The sequence below is a fragment of the Phlebotomus papatasi genome, chromosome 2, assembly GCF_024763615.1.
Source record: "Phlebotomus papatasi isolate M1 chromosome 2, Ppap_2.1, whole genome shotgun sequence".
Classification (NCBI taxonomy): Eukaryota; Metazoa; Arthropoda; class Insecta; order Diptera; family Psychodidae; genus Phlebotomus; species Phlebotomus papatasi.
The window spans coordinates 605346-621832 of record NC_077223.1 but is presented as its reverse complement, the minus strand read 5'-3'; the positions used below and the strand labels follow the sequence as shown (position 1 = coordinate 621832).

Below are 16487 nucleotides of genomic sequence, written 5' to 3'. Positions count from 1 at the left end.
AGTAATTCTATACTTTATTATTAAGCATAATAACGACAATTTATTATGAAAACAGTTACTGCTATAAAATTTATAATTTATAAGACTTTATTGAAATTTATCCAAAATGCTTAGAATAATTGAATTAGTATTATGTTTTATGTTCATAAGTGTTTAATGAAATGTGCATTTATTGTGTAATTTATAAACTACGAGCTTTGGAATATTCCAACAAGGAAATCCAGGACACTTTCCAGAGGGGAAAATTCTGCACGATTTCCACACATTTCTCCTTAAAATTTTCTATGTTATGGGATTTATTCACCATTTAGTACTAAATGTTTTTATATTTTCCAGACTGAGCATAGGATAACTGTTTCCAAGGTTTGAATATAGATATTAAATTAGAACTTTTCTGTGATTTGAATTCAATTCAATTCAATTTATTTAGAACTCACGTAAAAGGAGTTATTCCCTCATACAAATTTGCAACAAGTTTAAAAAGAAAAGAAAACGAAAACAAAAATGGAAAACAAGAATAAAAAGAACAACTGAAGAGAAACAAGTTGATAATCAGGCTCATTCTGAGAGTTGTAAATGTAATCCCGAATTGCATCCGGTGATCTTCGATTACGTAGAGAAAGAGAGGTGTGTATACTTGCATCTCCAAATAATTCGTGCGCAAAACGAGTTCGAATAGAGGAGTGTAGGGCAGCTTCGTTCATCAACTTACATGAATGATAAACCGAATGTCAAATTTAGCATTATCTGGCTTTATGCACCCAGAAAATTTGTATAAGATTTCTGAGATCGGATTGGGAGCTTAGGCTTGGGGCAGTAGTACTAAATATGTAGTTTTAACTTTCAACTTAACCATTTACAGCGGACTCTCGCTAATTCGGCTCTTTTAAGATCGGACTTCTTTTTAATTCGGGCAGCAGTTAAAGGAGAATGGTCAAATCCGGTCCCGGAATCACCACGAACGGGACCTATGGCAAGACGACCGGTTCCTCAATTCGATCGGTAGAGTTATTTTTTCAATTTATTTTATCTAACATTAATAGGTCAATTATTCCATAAATGAATACGAATCAGTGACAATTTTATAGAAATTCACGTCGGTTTAATCGGAAAGTTCAGTTCGGTAGAGTCAAGTAACTATTCGTCTCGAGGGCACTTTACCTTATTTTATAAAACAAATTGTAAAAAATTATTTTCCAAGTTACGATATTTTAAAAACTCAGGAAAGAAACACAAAGTATGATATACCCCTTATGGAACTGCCCTATTGTCCTCTAACTCTGATGGTTCTGCTGATAATATTGTATTTAGTAAATTGATTGAGATATTTTCTTAATAAAATAACGGTTGTGATGATATGACTAAATGAGAAAAGCGGGAAAGTACAACATTTTAGTCCAAGTCTCTCAGTTTCTTTTGGACTATCTAGCGACAACATGGTGTTCCTCGAGGTGATTTTGGGAGTTAGTCTTTGTTTGTTTGTTTTGGCAAAGTGGTGGCAATGGTCATCGCGAAGATTTTGGATGGTCAATGGTGTATCCTACATTCCTGGAATACCATTTATTGGTGCTCTCAAAGAGGCATTTTTATTCAAGAAGAGCATTGGTGAACTTATTCTCGATCTGTACAATGATGAAAAGACCAAAAATCAACCCATTTCTGGATTCTACTTCTTCCACAAGGCCAGCCTTATCATCCGTGAGCCCGAACTCATCAAGCGGATTTTGGTGAAAGACTTCAATTTCTTCCAAGACAGGTTTGTTGCATCAATTGAGATAGATTAATTGACCATCATGCAAGTGTTATCTCTGGTGTATAAATGGATTTCTTTAAGGCGTGTGGCAACTGATGCCCAATCAGATACAATTGGGGGCAATACAATGCCTCTGATCAAGGGGGAAAACTGGAAGAATATTCGATCAAATATTTCTCCCATTTTTACTGGAGTCAAAATGAAGAATTTCTACTTGCTGCTGAAGGAAGTTTGTGAAGTATTTGAGGAAAAGTTATCCCGTGAAATATGTATTGAGAAACAGTATGACATTAAGGAACTTTCTGGTCATTTAACAGTCGATATGCTGGCTATTTGTGCCTTTGGGGTAAATGCCAATTCCCTCAATAACAGCCAATCTCAGTTCTATGAGCAAGCTAGATCTATATCCAATTTCACGTGGAGACGTGCCATCAACTTTTGTGGTTGTTTCTTCTTTCCTGAACTAGCATCCTTCCTCAAGTTCACAATGTTCCCTGATTCCGTCAACAATTTTATGCGTGACAGCATTAATTATGTGATCGAGCAGAGGGAGCAGAGTGGTACAAAACGCAATGATTTAATTGATGTTCTCATTACAATGAAAAATATGCGAAAGGATATATTTCACGGGGATATTTTGGTGGCTCAGGCTGCGGTGTTTCTTGCTGCTGGATTTGAGACAACAGCATCAGCTACATCCTTTGCTCTTTACGAACTCGCCAAACACCAGGATATTCAGGAGAATCTTAGGAAGGAGATCCTTGAAGAACTAAGAAACCATGGCGAAGTATCGTACGAGAGGATAAATCAAATGGAATATCTGCAAATTGTTGTTCTTGGTAAGTAAAACTAGAACAAGTTTTATAGAAAATTTTATTAACACGTTAAGGACGATTGGAACACCGGTGTCCCATAACGAAAATAATTTTTCCTGACTACACCGAGAAAAATGTGGATGGTAAAATTTACCATCCTCCATACAAAATTCTAATGGCCGGATAGTAAAAAAGTCACCCAGCAAACGCTATATTAAATTGGACTGTCAAAAATTGTAGAATCTATTGCATGGATAGTAAATTCTAATAGCCGGATGGTAAAATCTAATATCCCCGGATGTTAGATTTTACTATCCGGATGGTAAATTTTACTGGCAGGATAGTAAATTTTACTAGCCGGATATTAGAATGAAAAATGTCGGAAAAATTTATTTTTCCCTATTTTCATTGATTTTTGGCCATTGTTTGAGGGCTTGGGGCCCTTCCTCGATGACATTCTCTGTATTTCAAGCCATTTTGATGCGTGAAAATCTTTTTCCAACTTTGACGATTCAGCCGAGATTTGAACACGCGACCTTTGTGATGACAGTCCAGCATCTTCCAGCTGCGCCACGAATTGCTATAATGTATTCAAAGCATATCGGGAACCGTTGCATCAGCACCCACGATATTCCAAAATGACATTCTAACAGCAGGATGGCAAATTTTATTGGCTTGGATAGTAATTTCAATCCAAATTACTATCCTCCGTTAAAATTTACTGTCTTCCAGTTAAATTTTAACATCTAATATGCGGCCAGTAAAATTTACTTCCCGGATATTAGAATCTAAGAGAGGTCAATGTAAAATCTAAAGGAGGATAGTAGATTTTACCATCCGGCTGTTAGAATTTACTATCCATAGGATAGTAAATTTTAAAATGTCAAGATGGTAGATTCTAAAGGAAAGTATCTATGGAGGATGGTATTTTCTACTATCTTTTGAGGCAGTAGAATTTAAAGACACGATTTGTAGAAAATACCAACCAAATTTTTCTCGGTGTACCTGAAGTTATTTTTCCTTATGTTTGTACGTAATTGCCAAGCAGAAGGTTGAACGAATCTAGGATATTTTTTACCAGTCTCCAGCTATTTGCTATATACTAAATATTTAAACTTAAAAATGGCGAATTTTTAAATTCTCATATTGAAAAATTATTTTAATTATTTTTTATACTTTCAATGTTTTTTAAGCAAAACCCTTTTGGGAATAAAAACTACATTACTCATACGTAATATTTTTCATTAGACTGAAAATTATTATTTATTGTTATTGTCAGAAAAGTTACTTAAGGTTTTGGGCTATTTTTGTCCCTATCGCACGTGGAGGTAAAAAATGCACCGAATCAGACTCTGTTGAACTTTCTAAAGTTAGATGTAAAACGTTTGACAAATTTTGTTTATGGGTTTAATTTTTATTGTTGATTTTCGATCCGTAAAAAATGTCTCGTCGTTAAAGGGTTAAGTTAATATTAGTGCTCGGAGTGAAAGAGAGAGCAGTTACATAATTGACTTTATTTTCAACTTGTCAGCGTTCTGTAGGGGAATTCTGTAACGATATGATAATGTAATATGACATATTTTCATGGAAAATTCGTTAGCAGGGCAACATTTGAATCCAGAGAGCATCGAATGGCCATTGTTAGGAGCTCTATAAAGCTCCCAGTAACTGATATGAATTTGATTTTTGATTAGTCATTAATTAACGTCGATTTAAGTTTGTCTATAAATCATCATAAAATCATTTCGTAATTGAAAATGGTTCAAGAAGAGGGTATTTTAAAAAATATAAATATTTTAATTAATTATATTTGACCAAATCAAGTGAAAATGAGACCCTTTGCCCTCAAATAATTCAGGATAGAGATTTAACCGGTGAACGATGTGTAAAGATGAAATATTTAGCTGGACTAACATCTTTTGCTTTCCTAAATTTCTTATTCATTTTATTTTTTTTTTCAATTTATGAGTTCTAAAATGCCCAGAGAAAAACACCATCGCTTCTATGAAAAGATGATGTAGAAAAGGCCTTGGAAGAGTTCCGGAAGGGCAAATTGCTACGGGAATCTGCGCGTAAATTTGAGATGCTACTCTTTAGGTCTTCAGGACAAATTAAACGGAAGATCTCAAAGCTTTTGGGTCATATTAACGTATTAAACTAAATATTAAATTCGTTCCGTTTGACGTTTTGAAATTTTCTATTCGTTGCGTTACAAAAGGTGGTCAGAAAAAAAATGGCCGGAATTTCACTCAAAGTGGCCGGAATACTACCCAAAGAAATGCCCATATTTTTATTAATTTTTCAATATTTTAGCAAGTGATTTAAAGAAAACAAAGATGATAAACTAGTTTTCAAGGTTTCACACAACCCTCCCGAAAAGGAGGTAACAAAAAATATCAATATGAATTAAAAATATTACATTTCAAACTTAGGATTTCCGTGCTTATATGCAACTATGCCGAAATTTGGCACACTTCCCCTAGACTCAAGGGGTAACTCATTACCATTTTCTCTGACAAGGTTTTCTGGTTTCTCGGGTTTCGCGATGCAGGAATTGGGTTTCTCGGTTTTCGCAATGCAATTTATGGGTTTCTCGGGTTTCGCGATGCAAAAAGTGGGTTTCTCGGGTTTCGCGATGCAAAAAGTGGGTTTCTCGGGTTTCGCGAAGCGTTTCTCGGACAATTGACGAGTGTTTCTCAATATGAGTTACCCCTTGCCTAGACTTCATTTTAAAGCATTATTCTTGGGAACAATTTTGTCGTGGACACGCTTTAGAATTAAAGTAAAGTTTACGAACAGAAGGGTGGCAAAGTCACCCCCAGAAGCCAGTCCTTTCCATACCGTACCTTTCTTGTATTAATCTTTATTTCATTAATTGATTTTTTCTGTTGACTCCTTTTACTTAAGGATAGAGTAAAAACATACTTAGAACAATTGCTGATTTAAGCGATGATTTACTTGCTAAATTGAAAATTTCTCTATGAACGTAACTTTAACGCATTGTGTATGTACATATATATGTGTGGTATGTGTAATCCAAAAGATTCACCCCATTTGACCCCATTTGAGATGTCTTGTTGTTTTTTTCTTCTCTCTGCAGAAACCCTCCGATTGTATCCAACATTGCCATTTCTGGACAGAGTTTATATGCCAACGGGGGATGAGTTGTACTCTTTGGAGCCCTACAATAAATTTTGCATCCCCCCAGGGATGCCCGTCTACATTCCCGCCCTGGCAATCCACCGTGACCCGAAATTCTACCCAGATCCCCTCAAGTTCAACCCAGAGAGATTCCGCAATTGTGACAAAAATTCACTCAATCAATACCTTTTTCTGGCATTTGGTCAAGGTCCACGGGGATGTATTGGGGCACGTTTTGGTATGTTTCAAGTCAAGCTGGCCATTATCTCGGTGTTAAAGAACTACCAAGTGGATTGCTGCGAAGAAACACCACCAGCTATCAGGATGGCCAAGAAGTCATTAATTATGCAATCAGAAGATCCCATCAATTTGGTATTCAGGAAGCTGTAACATGTGGAGGAAAACTTTAAGGGTTTCTTCTCTGTTCCAAACTTTCTAACCTTTTTCCCTGTTTTTTTTTTCTTTTTGCAATTCTTCCTTTGAGAACATAAAGCAATAAATAAAATCCGTTTGTTTAAGTTGAAAGAGTATATAGTGGTTTATTTAATTGAATTATGATAATATGTAAATATAATATTTGATATAATTTTTCATTTGAGAATTTTTCACTTCTTTTTCTTGTATTTTAATTCATTTATTAATTTATTGAAAGACTTTGGTGTCTAATTCAGAAATATAGAGTTATTTTTTTTCTTCAAATTTGTGGCAGTAAATGCAACAAAATTTAACAACTAATACATCAACAAATTAAGGTATAAAATATTACATAATTTAACAAAGTAATTTTATTGCAATTTATTCAATAACTTGAGAAAATTCCTAGTGTTCGAATGATATTTTATAATCAAAATGTGGTCACAAATAATTCCTAATGAAACAATTATTAATTTATATTTAATCGTAATTAAGTATTTCGCAGTAATTATTTTTTCTTAATTTTGATACTATTTATGTAAATCTCAATTACGTCTTTTCTAAAGTTAGTCATAAGAAACAACCTCTTCGTTCCGAGCACATTCACATAAAGTGCCAGGAAGAAAAATAAAAGGGAAATGGATATACTTTCCACAATACCATCAAGAATTTCTAATAACAGGGCCAGAATAATTGAAAAGGAAAATATTTCCAGGAATTTTTATACTTTTACTTGCAATTTCTTTTATTATTTTGATAATTCTGATATTTATTGAAAATCCAATTTTAAAGGGGCTACAACTCTTAATACAAGACTTTAATGTTTTAAGATATAAAAAAATGAAAAATATATTTTAAAATTTTAGTACTGTTGAAGAGGTTACAGAAATCAGAAAGGTTACAGAAAATTAAAATCACATTATTGAATTCCAATATAGTTAAAAAGAAAATCTAAGTGGGCGTGGCCTATTTGTCTAGGTTTTTTATTAAAGAAGTTCACTTTTTCAAAAAGCTTCTCACTTGTTTAGGGCAATATTGAAAACATATTTTTTTCACATTTTATTCACAAAAAAATTGTGGATCTTAATTAAATTTTGGATAGGTTCAGCTTCCTTAAGAGATAGGGAAAAATAAGGCCCCTTTGAAAGTGGGGCAGCTTTGAAATTGTGATTTTTCTCCTATTTTTAAATAAAATTGAGCCTTATCGCGATATAATTTTGCTGCACAAACAGATTGCGAAGCTAAATTGCATCATGATATGGCTCAGTTCCACTTAGATATAGGTGAAAAACCTCAATTTCAAAAGTGCCCTACTTTCCTCTATGTGAAAAAAAATACTTTTTTAATGTACCCCCATCTTCCCGTATTATTTTTTTGACTTACAGGAAAATCTTGCAACTGGATTTATTGCTAAAATTCAAAATATGTTTTTAAATATCCTGATTGGCATAATATTGACTATCAAAGTCAGCATTAAGAGTTGTAGTTTGAAATTATTTTATTAACTGATTGGAGAGAATGAAGAGTATTTCTTTTGTGGAATTTGACGAACTTTTTTAAAACTTCTGCAGTGGAATGATAATCAAAGATTTTCGATAGGTATCAATAACATCGAAAATTAATAAATTATAAGTTACTTATTATCAATTATATTTTTGTTTGTTAATTTTTTTAATATAATAATTCTTTTACCTACAATTAGATTGTCAAAAAGTGCTTAAATGTAATATCTTTTCTTTTTCTTTTAATTTAATCTTTGAATATCTGTTTCATTTATCATCTCCAATCCAATAAATAGTTTTTTTTATATAATTAATATTTTGAAAATTATTTTTGTTCATTTATTAAAAAGCACTCGAGAAAAGTAAATCTACCACAATTTGTATAAGAGTGGCTTCGAAGGTATTTACAAGTTTTTATTTTTCATATTTTATTTTAAATGTTTTCCTAATTTCCATTCTTTCTACTCATTAGAAATTTCGTGAAAATAGAGAAATTTTGAAGATTATGAATTAAATCGAGGTAAGATGATAAGTAAAACAATATTTTTTTGTTTATAAGGAAATAGAATTGCTTAGAAAAAAATGTTTAAGTAGAAATTATTGCTATAGGCCCTAGTAAAATTTATAACATTGAATTTAATTTTTCTTTTCACTACAATTTCCATTACTATGACATTATGACTCATTCTATTACATTAATATCTTTTAATATTTCTTTAAGGATGATTTTTTCAAAAATTTGACTGTAATTTTCTGTTCTTTTTTTTTGTGAATGAATTATATTATACATCAATATCTTTCTTTAAAAATTATTTAAATTCTATTTGTGAAAGGAAAATGAGTTTTTGGGATTATTATTTCAATAATCTTTGACACATTTAATAAAGTGAATGGATCTTCATAGTTTCTTTTATTTGCACAATCTATTTCTTTATATTTTTTTGTAGAAATATTTGGAAGGGTTGTATATTTTATTTTATCAATCGAATTTCAAACAAATTTTACATCTTGTTGGAAAATTCTGGAAAAAAATGTTTCCAACAAATGGGCCATTAATCTTTTTGTTAGCACGTAATGTGAAAAAGAAAATTGTCAATTTTTCACAGATAAAAGACGCAAAATTTGTTTGAAAATAGTTCCAAAAAAGGTTTCATTGCTGTCAATAAATTTGAGAAATATATTTTTTCAAACTTTTTTTTTCAGGAGCAACAAGGATTATCCATTGTTCATTTGAGGCTCAAAATATACTTTATTTCTATATTCTTATAAGTATTATGACTATATGTTTATTTGTTGTATATTTGATATACTTATTTATTACATTGGAAGTGGAAGTTGTTAAGATAATTACTCAGGGTATATTCAATTTTTCAATAAATTGTTCATATAATTCACTCATTTATTTCTTCTTCTTCAGCAGAAGAATTAGTCGCACAAAAGATTGCATCGAAATTTTAAAAAAGTTTACGGTGGGACATTTTTTTTTTAGTTAACAGAAAATCTATGTAACTTTTTCCATATAGCTCTTTGAAATTATTGAACAAAAAACAAACATAACTAAAGAAATTATACAGATGGAGAGGACCTAAAAACAAACGTATAATACTTTGCAGAAAAAATAGCTAATAACTTTTATTACTCTAATATATGGCAGTTAAGTTAAATAGAAAAGTACCGAGAAAAGTATATCTAATAATCAAGGGGAAACACAGCATAGGGGCTAAATGTACACCATATTAAAATTCAATAGAAACATTTTCTATTACTTCTAGAGCGTTGGATTGACTGCTTTTATAGCATTTCCTGATTAGAGATTCACAGATCAAACTTATGCGAACTTCAAAGTATGATTAAAATTAGAATTAAAAGTTTTTATAGCGATTCCACATTTATAAGTTAAAAGATAGTACAGACGAGTTTGAGCACTTAAGTGAGGCTTCTTAGGCCTTGTCACAATTTATGTGAAAAATTGTATTGAAAAAAGCTCTATTTAGGCACGTAAACATTTTGCTGAGAGGGAGTGGACGTTCCTACAAGACACGGCACCATTATTATACAAATCATACGCAAAGCATGACTCGCTTAAAAACACCGAGTGCAAATTTTTTCATATCAATCATTTTGTAGTTCAAACGCAAGAAACATTCTCTTCCTCATATTGTCTTGCAGAATAAAATGTACTTTGACAATTCTGGGTTTTCAATGGGTCAAGAGGTTAGACATTGGTTTACTCGCTCTATGTTACAAGTGTCCCGGGTTCGTACCTTTTTTAGGTTACCAGGAATTTTTCTGGCACTAAAGATGTTTGAATGGTATCCAATTAGCTCCACCCTAGTTAATTCCACGAGGTAAGAGACTAACAGCCTCATCCCTAAATATGTAAGAATCATCTTCTTTTCTTGTCGGAATATCTACAATGTTTAAGCCCAGAACTGTACCACGTTTAATGCATTGTCATTTGGAATTTAATATAGCTGCAGGTACAACTCGTCGGACATATCAAAAAGGTGTAGAAATACTCTATGGATTGTTACTGATCGTGTCCACTGATTTCAGTGATCTACAATGTTGACTGATCGTGTCCAAAATCCCATTTTTGCAAACTGACCACACCTGTTCTTATTCGGTCTAGTGCCCGTCATGTAGGACCTGTAGGACGAGTTGATTCTTAGCCCGCTGCCAAGATCTTCCTTATTTTAACAATTTTTTAGAGAAAGATTTTGGCCAAAGCGCTAATCTAACAGCCTCATACCATCTATCAATAGGTTACGACCTTCTCAGAAAGCACTTCCGGAATTTCAATCTCTTACTAAATAGCTGATATCCAAACAGACAGTGGGTTGTCGTCTTGGGTCTTAGAGAACTCTTTCTCTTACTGTGTTATCACACTTGCACATTAAAATTTTAATATGATTCACATTAATTGTCGCTGGTGAGAGTCCAAATGTGTAATTTGTGTGTTTTAATCATTTTATATTCAAAATTTGATCTATTTGTTGATAAAGAGGTAGACTTGGCCCGCAAAATTTGATATAAATTGATTTATAGCATTAATGCGAAAAATTAATGCGGTTTTCTCTTTAATTTTTTAATGTGAAAAATATTTATGCTTTAGGTAAATTTAAACTTATTTTTACAGGCCAAATCCACTTCTTTATCAATAAATAGAAAAACACCAAATATTAAGTGATTCAAAGTCACAAATAATATATTTGGACGCTTACAAGCGACAATTAATGTGAATCACATTAAAATTTTAATGTGCAAGTGTGATAACGCCGTTAGAGTTCTCTTAGAGAACTCTGTCGTCTAATTGCCGGTGGAGCTATGCATTCCAATGAATAAACCTTCCCAAAAGAGGAATGTTTAAGGTAACCTCTCATTTAGCGCCATATCGATTTGTTTTCCAATGGACCTGCAGATATCAAACTGGAACAGCATACTCTATATTAATAATAATGGTGGCACAACGTTCCATAGAGAAACTAGGCCTTCCCACTAGGGGAGTTCGGGACATCCATTATTATTTTTTCTTGTACAAGGATGAGGTTGTCAGTTCCATGCCCGTGGAATCAAGTGCAGAGAAGCTCACTGGATGCAATTCGAACCCCTTTAACGTTTAAAGTTCCTGATGACCTAAAGGGGATTCGAATCCGGGACACTTGCATCATAGAGCGAGTGCTCTATCACTTGCAGCATACTCGCCGACATAAAAAACTAGAGTAGATGCCCTAATTACCTGAGGATGGGTACCCCACGAACTGTTTGTGAATTTTCTTAGAAGGTCGTTTCGAGTGGAAATTTGTGGTTTAATGTTATAGCAGTAGGTTTTGAAGGTGAGCGTTAGGTCTAGAGTATAAGGGCCTTGATAGATCTGAGGATTAGCCGAGAGACGGCTTAGCGTAATTATATTATAAATAATGGTCAAACTACATTTCCATAATTTTCCACTAAGTCGTCTCTCGGCTTAAGTCGTAAGTGTGTCTAGGGCATAAGGGCCTTGACAGACCTGACGGTTAGCCGAGAGACGGCGCGGCGTAGCGTTATTATTTTCGAAATAATGGTTAAAATACTTTTCCATCATTTTCCAGTAAACCCGGTCTCGGCTTATGTTGTAAGTCTGTCAAGAACCTAACTACGAAATATATTGGGGTCTCCGTATGAATTAGTTCGGTATACACCCCGTAGTTCTCTCTATGTATCTCGATTTTTAAGGTGGAAACAAGAAACTTGAGATTTTTCTGGGTTAGGTTTAAGTCGGTTTTGCTTATAGTAAGCAAACATTTTAACGAAGCATTCGCTTAGGTAAAGTTCCACTTCTACAAAAGTAGAAGCATAAACCGTTAAGGTAAGATCATTATTATATACAGAGGAACGGATATTGCTTGGTTTCGTCTGATCATTTTTTGAGAGATGTTAAAAAGCATCTGTGCAGGCACACGCCCTTAAGGGAGTCCATACCTCTGTCTCCCCCATCTAGTGCTTTTGCCCTGGAAGTCAACAAAAAAAACACTTAGGTTTCGAAGGAAATTTCTGACTAGGCTTTCAAAACCGTATTCTTGAGGAATCGAATTATAAGTACAAAGAATCCCTCTTGCTGGAAGGCATAGTTTCTCTATGAAGAGGAAGTGTTGATGCGTTAGATAGCCTCATTGTGAATGGGCTCAAATTCCGGAGGCTTACATTAGAGCAGTTTGCAAAAAGTGCAAAGCGTTCATGAAATAATTCAGGACCATAGCCCGTGCTAAACTAAATGATTATATAGAATATTGAAATATATTCTCAGTTTTTCAAAGTTTTCTGACTTCTCTTTTCTACGTCAGTAAATTATGTTTTAATTAGAATACAGTGATAGGAAATTCATACTGAGAAAAACTGTAGATATAACCTGGTAACCCTAGTTTCTGCTAGGTTTGTCATGTGTTTTAGAAAATCAGATCCTCAACTCATAGATGACTGGATATTTTAAGAAAGTATCCATCAGGACGTGTGATGCTCAACCTTCAACTTGAACTAGATTACAAAGGAAGTTCTCGTCTAACCTAGGACTGTATGGACACCTCGGCTAAAGTAGAGCCCCGCTATAGGCCATCGCTCTATAGTCCACAGTTTATCGACCGTGGATTTAAAAACACTGATTTTAAGTTAGGTTATGTTTTTTAGTACGCGACATGCAATGTTGTCATAATTATTTTAATATTTTTTGCAAACTTAATGAGTAGTTGTGATAATTGGGATCCATTATGAAAAGAACGAGGACAAATACTACAATCGCAAAGAAAGTGGAAGTCGTCGAGCAATTTCAATACTAAAAGTCGTTGATAATTTTAAAAAATGACATGGACTATAGTGCGACCCAAGTGTCAAATCTGGAACCAAATTTAGACTATAGCGGGGCGCTACTGTATCTACGCACTATACGGCTCCTGAATCTCGTTATCCCAAGAGTGATCAGTTAAAGTATACAAAGTGATTAGTGGTTTTATTCGAGTACAGATCAAGTAGTACAGCATTCACTAATAGGGGGAATAAACGTCAAAATAGGTTTGTCCTGTAGGGACATTCTGTATTAGTATGACAATGTCATATGACAAATTTAAAATTTTTAAATGGGTAAATTCGAAATAACGAATTAAAAAGTCGTCTCATGGCAGTTACTAAAAGCTTCATAGAGCTGCTTGCAATGACTATTCGATGATCAATAGTATGTTTTCCTATTCTCGAATTTACCACGATAATTTGTCATATGCCATTGTCATACTGTTATAGAATTCCTTTCCTGGTAGCATTTTGACAATTGACGTACATTTCATTTGACATTTGTTCGGTTTCAAATGATTCTTACTCACATTTGCACTAAGATGCCGAGTCGTCTTCAGTGTACTAGGGCTAAACCTTGACTTTTTTGGCTTTAAACCTTGATGTGGACACTCTCTGAGAACAAGAAGAATAGAGATATCTGTTCGATAGACTATTCTTAGATAGTGGTGTGCTCCACCACCAGAGGCGCTGACCCTGCAAAAGGGGCATTGTGTCTCGAATGCTTAGGCGGGAAATTTGGTCAAATTTGCGGATCTCTGAGTCTCAAATCCCTTACGAAAAATCCACGTCAAGTTCCGCGGAATAACTCACATTCCCCCCGGAACTTCCGACAGAATTCCCACTTCTTTTTACTGTACAGTAAACCATTTGGATGGCAAATTCGTATCCGTTTCATCCTAATTTGAAGTCCGCATAAGGATTTTCAACTCCCACAGTGTTTTATTGATTTTAATGCATTTTACAAGGTGTACACTATATTCCTGGAATTGCTTCCCCTTGTGTGACATACTTTTCTCTGATCTAGATTCACCTATTCATACATCACATATTTCAACCGCAAGCGCTATGAAGTGATGGCATTTTCACTCTCAAAGAAATTTTTCCACCTGGAGGATTAATCTGGGGATTATCCAGTAAAATAAATGAATGTAGTTTCTAAGCTTTTTTCCCCATAACGAGTGAGGAGGTGAAACTATTCTCGGGTGTTTTTTTTTTGAGGATTTTCGCAATGGATTTAGTTTGATGAAAGTTCGGCATAAAAGGGATGACTTTCATATGTCTTATTCATCACGAGGAAGTTGCCAACGATGGCAATAAAATAAATATTATCTGGGTTAGATAGAACACGAGTAAAAAATCCAACTAACAGACCGTTCAGACTCACTAATCATGTTTCTTCTTTTTTTGTATATCTCTCTCTATAAGTAAAAGATTTCTAAGTATTTAAATTTTTATAGTTTTTCACCTCAAGTCAATTTGTTCGGTTATTTTAAAAGTTAATACACCTTTTGCTTCATCTACGTCTCCCTGCCACCTTGGCATTTGTCTTGATGTAAAGAATGACTAATAACATTGATTGGTTCCGAAAAATCACAAGAATATGGTAAAATTGTCGTGAGATAGCAAAATGGCATGAATGCTTAAAGTTTTCTCATGGTGCAGCATAGAAGATACTCCTTCAAGTACTTTGTTGTCCATTTTGGATGATTTTGCACGCACCTTTTGCATCCTTTTCTTTTAAATGTGTTGTACAAATTCTGGATTGAGATAGGAGAATCCCATAAATTCGGTTTGATCCAAATTCATCATGAATAACTTATCAGTTGGTGTGAGATCGGTTTTTTCCGATGTGAATTGTCTATCGAAATTGGACACATCCTTGCGGTGTTTCTGTATTGAAAGAAACAAAAAAAAAAGAGAAATAGAAGTATTTGAGGTAAGAAACATGGTTCTGCTGACATTCTACAGTCAATATTTGTGCTAGAGAGAAGGAAAATTGGATTGGGGAGGGTTGGCAAAATGGTATGAATTGGCCAAATTTACATACAATTTTGGGCTTGAAGGGTGGCTGAACTTCTCGATTCTCAATCTTGTCCCAATCAATGCGCCTGAAGAATGAATGGCCACGGACGTCCTCTTCACCACGAGCACCACACCCAAGGCGTTTCTGTGGATTTTTCGTGAGGAAACCCTTACAAACATCTTTGGCCTCCTTGCTCAAGCTCTTCGGATACGATACATTGTGATCTGTAATAGCTGCAAACAACTCCTCCTCATCCTCACCATCAAATGGTGGTTGACCCACCAGCATCTCATACAGAAGTACACCATAAGCCCACCAATCCACAGACTTTCCATAGGGTTGATAGAGGATAATCTCAGGTGCGATGTAGTCTGGTGTTCCGCAGAATGTTTTGGTTGTCTTGTCATAGGATATATTCTCTTTGCACATGCCAAAGTCAGCAATCTTGATATGTCCATCAGCGTCCAAGAGTACATTGTCCAGCTTCAGGTCACGATAGATGATACCACGGGAGTGCAGAAAGAATAGTCCAATTGCTATTTCAGATGCATAGAATCTGTATGGAAGAAAAAAGTACGAAAAATCAGCATGAATTGCAAAAACTCTGTCGGTAGCATACGCAACAAGTGATATGAATTGGCTTTGTAAACACATAAAATCATAAATTGTACCAAGTGTTCTGAATGTTTGAGCACTGACCATACACAGATGTATTGCAGTTGCGGGAAAAATGGTGTCGCAGCTGTGGTGAGAATCACCATAAAGAGGATAGAGCCACAAATTCCAGAATATTTTTGAACTTATAATATTTTAAATGCAATTCAAACAACAAACTGGAATAGAGACATTACGCTTTCGCAAGAAGCTCCAGAACTACAGGATACTGCCCAATTCTACCATTTTTATGTTAATGACCCTCCTCTAGAGAAAAACTGCGGGAAATGTTTAATTTCAACACTTCACTCCGTGAACTTAACGTGGATATTCTACCAAGCAAATTTTCTAAAGTAAATTTATACAGTCTTATGCCCTAGACACACTTGCGACTTAAGCCAAGAGACGGCTTAATGTAATTATAATCAGAATAATGATCAGATTACATTTCCATCAGTTTTTGACTAATCCGTCTCTCGGTTTAAGCCAGGAAACGGCTTAGTTAGTGGAAAACTGATGGGAATTTAGTCAAATCGATATTTTGATAACATCTTAAAATCTTCTCCAACTAATTTTCAAAGGAGAATGAGCAAAAATGTATGGGAGTTATGCCCTAGACACACTTACGACTTAAGCCGAGAGACGACTTAGTGGAAAATGTCGGAAATGTAGTTTGACCATTATTTTTAATATAATTGTGCTGAGACGTCTCTCGGCTAATCCTCAGGTCTCTCAAGGCCCTTAGTCTAAAGGCGTTATCACACTTGCACATTAAAATTTTTATGTAATTCACATTAATTGTCGCTTGTGAGCGTCCAAATATGTTATTTGTGTCTTTGAGTCACTTAATATTTGGGGTTTTT

At 34.3% G+C, this 16487-nt stretch overlaps 2 protein-coding genes across 4 annotated transcripts in view; one reads left to right on the top strand and one right to left on the bottom strand.

The window, feature by feature from the left end:
* Nucleotides 1-1339: 1339 nt before the first annotated feature.
* LOC129802070 (cytochrome P450 6g1-like) lies at nucleotides 1340-6302 on the top strand. The gene is made up of 3 exons (XM_055847630.1): nucleotides 1340-1756; nucleotides 1835-2592; nucleotides 5669-6302. The coding sequence occupies exons 1-3, from the start codon at nucleotides 1437-1439 to the stop codon at nucleotides 6097-6099; spliced, it is 1509 nt and encodes a 502-aa protein (XP_055703605.1). The 5' UTR covers nucleotides 1340-1436; the 3' UTR covers nucleotides 6100-6302.
* Nucleotides 6219-16487, bottom strand: part of LOC129802068 (protein kinase C, brain isozyme) — a 132611-nt gene continuing 122342 nt past the window's right edge. For 2 of the 3 annotated variants that reach the window (XM_055847628.1, XM_055847629.1), the window contains exons 11-12: nucleotides 14995-15526; nucleotides 6219-14837 (exon numbers count right to left, since the gene is read on the bottom strand). In XM_055847628.1, coding sequence (XP_055703603.1) covers nucleotides 14685-14837; nucleotides 14995-15526 — 685 coding nt within the window. In that variant the 3' untranslated portion in view covers nucleotides 6219-14684. Of the gene's footprint in view, nucleotides 15527-16487 lie in introns of all 3 variants that reach the window. The other variant, XM_055847626.1, reaches the window with a different exon arrangement.

Excerpts from the sequence above, each read along its gene's own strand:
- LOC129802070 (XM_055847630.1), top strand. The coding sequence starts at position 1,437 with ATGGTGTTCCTCGAGGTGATTTTGGGAGTTAGTCTTTGTTTGTTTGTT. Across the intron at positions 1,757-1,834 it reads TTCAATTTCTTCCAAGACAG|GCGTGTGGCAACTGATGCCC; the intron begins GTTTGTTGCATC and ends GATTTCTTTAAG. Across the intron at positions 2,593-5,668 it reads TCTGCAAATTGTTGTTCTTG|AAACCCTCCGATTGTATCCA; the intron begins GTAAGTAAAACT and ends TTCTCTCTGCAG.